At 41.6% G+C, this 10,229-nt stretch overlaps 1 protein-coding gene across 1 annotated transcript; it reads right to left on the reverse strand.

Moving 5' to 3' along the window:
* Positions 1–1,610: 1,610 nt before the first annotated feature.
* On the reverse strand, positions 1,611–3,877 carry S100Z (S100 calcium binding protein Z). Its single transcript, XM_057720410.1, has 2 exons — positions 3,737–3,877; positions 1,611–1,889 (listed from the first exon to the last, which is right to left on the reverse strand). The coding sequence occupies exons 1-2, from the start codon at positions 3,875–3,877 to the stop codon at positions 1,611–1,613; spliced, it is 420 nt and encodes a 139-aa protein (XP_057576393.1).
* Positions 3,878–10,229: the final 6,352 nt, after the last annotated feature.

Consider the following 10,229-nt stretch of genomic DNA (forward strand, 5'->3'; position numbering starts at 1 on the left):
TCATTGCCCAGAACTGTATTACAAGCTCCACCTCAGTCACAAGAGAGGCTGGGAAATACGGCTTTTTAGCTGAGCACATTGCTACCCTGCACAAATCAGGGCTCTGATATATGGAAGAAAGGTAGAGTGGACATCAGTGCCTGCTCTATTGTCCTGGACTGTTCTCTTTTCCTATGTTTCATTACTAATCCCTCAGCAAATCCTATCACTCACACCTCCAAAAGACAGCAAATTCGACTGTAGCAGCTCGCCACAACTAGAGAAAGCCCGGCCTCCTAACAGGACATCCTCATCCACACTTGCCCTGTCTTTAGCCCTTTCTTCACATGGTAGCTGGGATAAGCACTTAACAGTATAAATAAAATAAAATCACACATTTCCCTTTCTTAAATTCTCCAAAGGATCTGTCACAGCTTGAGTTTCCTCCAAGCAGACGCTAAGGCAAGTAGTTTGAGAGGTGTGGAACACACAGGTATGGCTTCACAGGGAGACCTGGAAGGGAAGGTAGCCCAGAGCAGGTGCAAGACCAAGCCCACCTCCCCAGGGGCCAAGGAATCTCAGCCCAGGGGAAGCCCTGGGAAACTGCGTAAGACACTTGCCTCAGAATTATGTCACCCCAGGAACAAGGAGGTATTTCTACACCAGCCCCCAAGGGTTGCTGGTCGCACTCTCTTGGCTTGAGCAGCTAGTCCTGGACTTACCCCTTCCCTGAGCTAACTCACTGCAAAAGCCAGAACTTTCTTCCATTTATCAACCTTTCTGCTTATAGACCCTCACAGCTTCTTCCTCTTGAAGCAGAATCACAAGAGGGTACAAGAGCCACTTTATTTCTTTAATAGGATAAGTTCAAAGTACAATTTACAGATGATGAATGTCTGAGAAATTTGCTAAGTTCTAGTCTCATTTGAAAGAGAGAAAGTTTTGTGATGTTCTCTCTTTGACAGACAAAAAAGTATATAACATCTTTAGTTGAGATTACTAGATGCACACTACTATATATAAAATAAGCAACAAGGACCTACTGCATAGCACAGGGAACTTCAATATATTCAATATCTTGTAATAAACTATAATGGAAACAAATCTGAAAAAGTATATCTGAATCACTTTGATGTACACCTCAAACTAATACAACATTGTAAACTGGCATTCCCTGGTGGTGCAGTGGTTAAGAATCTGCTTGCCAATGCAGGGGACATGGGTTCGATCCCTGGGCTGGGAAGATCCCACATGCCATGGACAACTAAGCCCGTGCGCCACAACTACTGAAGCCTGTGTGCCCTAGAGCCCGAGTGCCACAAGTACTGAGCCCGAGTGCTGCAGCTACTGAAGCCTGAGTACCTAGAGCCTGTGCTCCACAATAAGAGAAGCCACTGCAATGAGAAGCCGTCGCACCTCAACGAAGAGTAGCTCGCCACAACTAGAGAAAGCCCGCGCACAGCAATGAAGATCCAACACAGCCAAAAAAAAAAAAACAACAACAACAAAAAACCACATGGTAAATCAACTATACTTCAATAAAAATATATATAGGAAAATTTCAAGAAAGGCATATAAGATCTGGAATATTTATTTATAAGGTATACATTATTTAATAATGGTAGCAACTGTTACATGTGTATTATATCTATAAATGGCATCACGATGACTATGGATCTGGAAGGTATAGATGAACAGTAGGTAAACATATTTCTGTGGCTACATTTCTGCCTTTGGATTAGCTTACTACTTGTCTTTCCTTTCTTCTTCAATTGTTCTACAAAGTAATCATTACAAGCAACCGTCAGAGCCGCCATCATGACCATGAATTCATTAAAATCCACTTCGTTGTCCTTATTGGCATCCAGATCCTGCATTAGCTTATCAACCACCTCGGGATCCTTTGTGCACTAAAAGGAAAAAGAAAACTTCTAACGCCCAGGCTCTGCAGTTCATAAGGACAACTGCAATCGCATCTTCCTTTGATCTGCATTAAAGTTTGCGTTTCCATTTCTAGCATTGAAGCCAATGTCCAAGAGCCTATTCGCAGGTAGGTTTGAACCAGGCACGCATTCTAAATGAGTCTGGGCCTCTGCCCCCGGGTCATACAATCCTCAGACCTAAACACCAAGAGGAGCAAACAGCAGCACATCAAAGTGAGCTGCTGTTGCTGCAAATGCATTTACTCCACGTCACAGGCTGAGGGCCAGGACCGAGGAGGTAAGCGGGGCACAGGAAAGAAGCTTTGAAGCCAGAGAGGAACAGTGAGTGACTCTGCCATTTAGCAACAGTGGGACTTGAAGCAAATCACTTAACATTTTAAAATGTCCTTATTTATCAAATGAGGAAAACAGTATCTCCCACAACTTTGGGGGATACGTCAACACACTTTTATAAGGGCTTAGCACCAGGTTGTTAGATTCAGCAAATAAATATTCAGGGTGCCCAATTAAATATGGATTTCAGATGAATAACAAATGCTACATTCATCTGAATACGATATCTGGGACTTATTGGTGTAAGTCCCAGATATTGCATGGGTCACATAATATTTTAGCTGGCAGCCTGTCCTGTGTATCACAAAACAAAACAGAGGCACCCAATAAAGGGTAGATCTTATAAGGATGACTCCATTTTACTGGTGGAAAGGAAAGCAAGGAGCCCATTGAGGAGATCAGGGTTCAGAAAGGGTGGGGCGGTGAAGCACCCACCTTTCCTGTGATTAGAAGTTGATGAGAAATATTTCCAAAAGTATAGTTCACGTCCTCCAAGAATTCCCTGTTGTCCTCTCATTAGCTGCCAACCATTAAATGGCTGGAAACTTGAATTGACCAAAATCAACTCAATCAAAAACAATTATAAATTTCACCTGAATAAATCAATGTGCTGAGTTTGACCTCATGAGTCTTTTATTCTAAATGTTATATGATACAGTAGCCAAACTGAATTTGAAAAAGAAAAATGTTCTCAGGGACTCCTAAAATTACTAAAAAGGTACTGTGTGTTAAAAATTTCTACTTTAAGTTTTTCTCATAGAGGGTGGGGATAAGAGTGTCATAATTACTATCATCTTAACACAGGGTTTGGACGGAATAACATCATGCCAGGCTACTACACGTGCTAAAATCAATTCAAAGCAACTCCAAAAACACCGGAGTGAGCATTTTCCTGAGAGCGGGCTCCAAACACTCCATTGTAAGGTTTCCTGTGTGGTTTTATTGAACTCCTGGCTGTTTTGAGATGTAAATCTCTTTGCTACCTGACTGGTCACTGGCCAGACACACCCTTTTGGTCCATCCCAATCAGCTTGTTCTTGGCTAACAAACCCACCTGGTACCCATCATCCTCTAGAAAATTTGCCACCACAGCATAAAGTACCCCAGGCTTCATTTCTGGCCCCAAACATATTTATTCATTTACAGACAGCTGGACAGAGCTCCAGGTAAAACTTGTGTCACTAGTTATAACTCCTAGTACAACTAGGTATACCTTTGCTGCACTAGGACATTGAATAACTGATAAAAGCCTCACATGTAATTTCCGTGACCTGGAAACCCTAACCGTGGGCACTGCGGAAAAGGGCACATGCCTACAGACACAGAAAACAAAGGTCTCTAGTGTTTGCTTCCCACTATTTAGAATCGCGATAGGAATTATACAGTGTGTGGCAGGACACAGGAGACAGAGTACACGGCGGCTGTCTCTGGATGTGCACTGCATCCACACTCGACTGGATGGGGAGAAGAGCCGGACTCACCGAGAGGAATTCCGTGAGCTCTCGCTGCAGGAGCATTTTCAGCTCCCCCTTGTTCAGCTTGAACCGGTCCCCTTCCTTGCAGGAACAGTGGTGGAAGATTCTAATCATGGTGTCCACGGCAATCTCCAGCGGGGTGGGCATATTGGCAGCAGAATGGACCGCTCCAGGGAGGCCACCAAAGCCAGGGAGAAAACGCTTGTGCAGGATGAGCGGGTGAGGAGACACCAACACCTTCATGAAAAAGGAATATTGCCATCCCCGGGGTCAGCCAGGCCCCAAGTGACGGTTGTTAAACCCATGATGATCTTCCGTTAACCGAGTGTTCTGCCCGTCGCGGGCAGGCCGCAGAAATCTTTGCAGGTGCGTTTCTCCTCCCTAATCCCCACTCTCCGATGATGGCGCTGGTTCAGGGTGTTTGGAAGTTAGCAATCAGACAACAAACACAGAGTCATGATAAAACACAGATTAATAGTAAACAAAAAAAATAAAAGGAAGAAAATAGGTAACTTAGTACCTGTTCAGCCGATGCAGGGATCTGTCCACGGGTATTTACACGTAAACTATAAGCATTTATACCCGGGCGGGGGTTCCACCTCAGCACACCTTGTTCCCAAGAAGATGAAAATTGCCAGCGACAAGAGATTCAAGAGGAAGTAACTCTGAGTCTGTTTTTAACCACGAGAAGGAACAGGTGTGAATTGCTGCCACCAAGGGCCATCAAGGAGGGGCTGGCCCCCACTGTGTGCCCTGGAGGAGAAGGCAAAGAGGGAAAGAGAAGCCTTCAGTTACCCCTCATTACGGAGAGTATGGCTGCAAATGCAGCCAGTTGCTAGGACGCTGATGACTGGGAAGAACTCTACAAATAGAGAAGCAGAGAAAGAAACACTGGTTCAAACCTGGAGACTCCTCAGCATAAGCCAACAGCAAGGTCAAAGGAACACCATCAGACCAGACTTGTTAAACTAAGCCAATGGACAGTGAGTTGTGCAGCTGTTAAAAAAAGAAAAGAAACAATGAGGAGGAAGCTGGGCATGTGCCAATTTAGAAAGGAACAAAGTAGCGACCCTGGGGGTGTAGGAAAGAAAAAATAAGAATATATGTGTGTATATATACTTGAGTTTGGCTAAGGAATCACTGAAAGATTACGAAAGTAAAAAAAAAAAGAAAAAAAATTAAAATTATAATTTAAAAAAAAAAGTAGTAGCTATAATTAGCTACTACTAATTGGCCAAGGCAGAAACAGAGCAGTTGGGAGTAAGATTTCTCATTTACCTCTTTTAAACTGATTTTAACTTTTTCAGTTATAGGACTGTATTGCCTAGTCAAAAAAAGAAAAAATTAAAATCCATGGAGTGAAGCCCTAGAAGCCATGCATACAGGAATCCACAGCAGGGGATTTCCAAGCAAGAGAACCTAACAAAGAAAAAGTCATTGGAAAAACCAAACCCAGAAATTGGCCACTGTGCTTGAAATGCTAGCTGTGCTCTCAGGGCTGAACTGTAATTATATGGAAAGCAAACCACCAGTATCTCCTTTGTATTTCCTTCCAACACGCCTGTTGGGATGTGTCCTCAACCAGCCCACCCCCTCCCTCTTACCACCCGGTAACCCACTGGTCCCTCCCGAGAGGTCTCCAGGGATGTTCTCACCTTATACCTAAAGCCCAAGTCTCAAAAATCTTTTTAAATTAGTTTTTTATGATTAAAGGAATAATGTGTGTGGTAAAGTAATATTTTGAATACTCAGGAGTATGAAATAAAAGCAAAATTTTCTCTCCACCATTTCTCACCCTAGTCCCCCTCACTAGCATTTTCCTGTGTGAGAGGCAGGGTGGTGGTGGTGGAAGGTACAGACCACCTGGCTCCAGCCCTCACCTCTGCCCCTGGCTAGCTGTGCGATCCTGGGCTAGTCACTTACACTCTGTCTCTCTGTTTCCCAGTCTGTATAAACATGATCACAGTAGTACCTACCCACCAGAAAGGATTAAATGAGGTAAAACATGTACCTGGAACATACTGAGTGCTTTGTATGTATCAGTTATTATTATCTGCAGAAAAAAAAAAAGATAACGTTTATCATCTATATAACTATATGTAATACTACATGTATATCCTTAAATATGCATATACATAACAGCATCAACACCTTGGGTTTTTTTTTTAACTTAATATAAATCTTACTATATCAGCACAAGTAGATCTACCCCATTCTTCACTGAAGCTGCATGTTATTCAACTGGATGCATGTCCCTACATATAGTCACAATACATTTGCCAGGCACCGATGTTATGCCAGGCCCTGTGTAAATACGGGAGGAGAAGCTTGCTCTGGCAAATCTTATTGCTGTTTGTATTGAGGTTGTGTTAAGTATAGAGGATGCAGGGAACGCTGGCATCTTTCTTATGTTGGATCTTCCCTCCAAGAACTCCCCTACAGCTTTGTGACCACACTTTCCTGAATCTCCTCATTTCTGAATGCACGTTCCCCAGTTCAACTCCTAAACGTTGTCCTCTGGTGATTTTAGCTATTCCTATAATTTTGATCACTCCCAAAATCATATTTTTGGGCCCAGATTTCTCTACTGAGCTCCAAAACCACTGTCTAATGCCTGCTGGACCCTGTTCCTACCAGAGTATCCCACAAGCTTCTCAAACTTGATTAGGACCAAGGCAGAACCCATGCCCTCTCCCCACCCACATCTGCTCCTCCTGCTGTACTGACCGGCGCAGGCATCCAGCTGCGCCCATCACCCAGCATCTGGCTCTATTTTAAATATCAGTTAAATGCATCCATTTCTCTCCATCTTTCAGCACCTTCAGGACTTGGTAATTTTTGGTCTCTATTAGTGTGGTAGCTTCCTTACCGCTCTCTCCACTCACTATTCTCTTCCATTCTGGGCTCCATTCTGCTGTCAGAGTAGTTCATCTAAAACACAAACCAACACGCACACTCCTGGGCATTCAAAGGTCTGACCTGCCTACAAACTGACCAAAATGTTGTGCTCTCTCATTCCTCCCTGCCTTGGCTCTTCTGGGACCACTACCTGGAATGCTAGTTCTGTCTACCCTTAAGGCTCAGTTCAAATATCTCCTCTTTCAGAGTGAAGTAAGTCAGAAAGAGAAAAATAAACACCGTATGCTAACACATATATATGGAATCTAGAAAAATGGTACCGATGGACCTAGTGGCGGGGCAGGAATAAAGCTACAGACATAGAGAATGGACTTGAGGATGGGGGGGGTGAGGGAGCGGGGGGGAGGGGAGGTTGGGACATACATAGTGAGAGTAGCATTGACATATATACACTACCAGATGTAAAATAGATAGCTAGTGGGAAGCTGCTGCATAGCACAGGGAGATCAGCTCGGTGCTTTGTGACAAACTAGAGGGGTGGGATAGGTAGGATGGAAGGGAGGCTCAAGAGAGAGGGGATATGGGGATATATGTATACATATAGCTAATTCACTTTGTTGTACAGCAGAAACTGACACAACATTGTAAAGCAATTATACTCCAACAAAGATGTATTAAAACAAAAACAAAAACAAATATCTCTTCTTGGAAGTTTTCCCGCAATCTTTGCAACTCCCCAACCTTCACATTGATAGGTGCCCACTTCTGTTCTCACTTATCCCCCTAGAGCAACTCTTTTTCTTTTTTATCATTGCACTTATCACACATTCCTGTAATCAATTTTTTTTTTGTCTGCCCACATACTCCTCACTCTCCAGACTTTGAATGGGTGCCCTGGTGGCAGAATTGACATCTAGTTAACCCACAGCATTTAGCACAAGGTCAAGCATATGATGCTCAGAAATCTTTGCTAATGGATGGATTAATGAACAAATACCTCAGAGAGGGAAACTAATCTCCCCAAAGAGTCAAGCCTTGTCTGCTGTAACTGCCCAAAGAATTATTTGATTGCCTTTATTCCACGTACAAAATTTGGTTCATCAAAGAAAAAGGGACAGACAGATAACAGTCATTTCAAAGAATAGAAAGAGTTTCAATTTGGAACTATTTTCAGGTTAAGCTGCTGAAGTTATAAGTGCACTAAAAGGGTAAGTCTTACAGAGTATGTGGGTCTCAGCAGTATTATATTTAAATCATATTCAGCCACAAATTAATATACTTGGAAAATTCGGTAGGCAAGCAAAACTCTTAATAGATATTTAAAATTGTAATGCTGTAATCTAATTTGAGAGGTGAGAATATGGCCTCTGTGTGCTTTGCTCCTGGGGTTTAAAAGCAAGGTGGTTTCTGCTTGGTTTCTGCTTGGCTTTAGCAGAGCTAGATGTTTCTTTCCTTTGGTATATGCTGCCCCTCAGTGTCAGGCTGCAGGACTGTATCTGGAAGCCCTCTAATTCCCAGAGTGTGCTTGAAATTGTAAATCAAGCATGGCCCTTCTTCAGGGACTTATCTGTGATGTAAGCCAGCCCCAGCCTCTGCCCCCCAGGAGACTTTCAGAAACAAAGAAATGTCAAAAGACTCAACAGGACCCTATCAGGCCAGGGACAAAAATTTACAGGTGACAGGAAATTCCAGGGCAGGCCAGGTAGACACACCTGTTTACAGCCCAGAGGGGTGGTCCTCCAGCAGCATCTTACTTGCTCTGTGAATCATTAATTACAGTTTTACTTTACAATTTCTGGTGTGCGTCATAACCCTTAGGACTAAAAGCTACAACTTCACATCCAACATAGCGTGCAAAGAATGAGAGAAATGGAAATATCAAATTTGGGGGAGTTTAATAGTAAGGACTATTGTACAGAAAAAGAGTTATTGAAAATCCACAAGTGGGAGGCAAAAAGAGCAGAACTATTGGAAAGTGGGTCCATAGAGCCTGAAAAAAAGGAAATATGTGAAAAATAAGCCATCATATTACCTGGCACATGACTGACATCCTGAAGGTGCCTGAGCCTGCCACAGATTCCTAGGAGGGTCTGCCTCTGAGGCCAGGCCAGAGTCCTACAGGAGGCTACACTGTCTCCTTCCAAAGTTTCCAGTTTTGTCTTTTTAAGTAACCTTGTTCAAAGTTTACTTTCATAGTGACATGGGTGAGTCTAAAATAATTACATGGGGCAAGAGGGAGAGATTAAAAAAGGGCAGGAAGGATTTTTGGGGCGTGATGGATATGTTCATTATCTTGATTGTGGTGATGGTCTTCCAGGTGTACATGTGTCAGAACTTGAAGTTTGCATTTTAAATGCATGCAGTTTATTGTATGTCAATTACAACGTAATAAAACAATTCAAAAAAGGAGAGAAAAAACTTTCCCAGGATCACATAACTAGATTATAGCAAGTTGAGATTCAAATCTATGTTTGTCTGACAAAAAAATTAAATCATGCGGCCATTTAAAAGTAGAATTATAAAGTAGAATTATAAAGACTACTGAAATGCAGAAGAAAAAAGGACTAAAGGGATGCAAAAAAAAATTATTTTTAGCAAAAGAAGTGAAAATAGTAAGATAAAAATCACATGTATGCTACAATGGAAAATTTTTATACATATAGAAAAGAAGGAAAATAAAAATAGTTTTAACAGTTATTTATTAGAATTATGGATGATTTAAAAATTCTTTCTCAATAGATACAGAAAATATATTTGATAAAGTTCAACATCCACTCATGATAAAAACTGTTACCAAAATGGGTATAAAGGGACCATATCTCAACATAATAAAAGCTATTTATGACAAACCCACAGCCAATATAATACTCAATGGTGAAAAGCTAAAAGTCTTCCCCCTAAAAACTGAAACAAGACAAGGATGCCCACTCTCGCCACTTCTATTCAGCACGATATTGGAAGTCCTAGCCACAACAATCAGACAAGAAAAAGAAATAAAAGTTATCCAGATTGGAAGGGAAGAGGTAAAACTGTCCTTATATACAGGTGACATGATACTATACATAGAGAAACCTACAGACACCACATAAAAACTACTAGAACTGATAAATGAATTAAGCAAGGTAGCAGGATACAAGAGTAATATATAGAAATTGGTTGCATTTCTTTACACTAACAATGAAATATCAGAAAGGGAAAGTAAAAAAACAATCCTTTTAAAAATCACATCCAAAAGTAAAGAAATAAAATACTCAGGAATAAACCTGAATGAGGTGAAAGATTTACATGCTGAGAACTATAAAACATTAATAAAGGAAATTGAAGATGACTCAAAGAAATGGAAAGATAGTCCATGGATTGGAAGAATGTTGTTAAAATGGCCATACTACAGATTTAATGCACTCCCTATCAAATTACCATGACATTTTTCATAGAACTAGAACAAATAATCCTAAAATTCATATGGAACCATAAAAGACCCAAAATTGCCAAAGAAATCCAGAGAAAAAAGAGCAAAGCAGGAAGCATAACCCTCCCAGAATTCAGACAATACTACAAAGCTACAGTAATCAAAACAGGATGGTATTGGCACAAAAACAGACATATGGATCAATGGAACAGAATGGGGAGCCCAGAAATA

Source organism: Hippopotamus amphibius, chromosome 1, assembly GCF_030028045.1.
Source record: "Hippopotamus amphibius kiboko isolate mHipAmp2 chromosome 1, mHipAmp2.hap2, whole genome shotgun sequence".
Lineage (NCBI taxonomy): Eukaryota > Metazoa > Chordata > Mammalia > Artiodactyla > Hippopotamidae > Hippopotamus > Hippopotamus amphibius.

Coding starts and splice junctions, on each gene's coding strand:
- S100Z (XM_057720410.1), bottom strand. CDS start 3,877: ATGCCCACCCCGCTGGAGATTGCCGTGGACACCATGATTAGAATCTTC. Junction 1,890..3,736: donor AGCTCACGGAATTCCTCTCG/GTGAGTCCGGCT, acceptor TTTTCCTTTTAG/TGCACAAAGGATCCCGAGGT.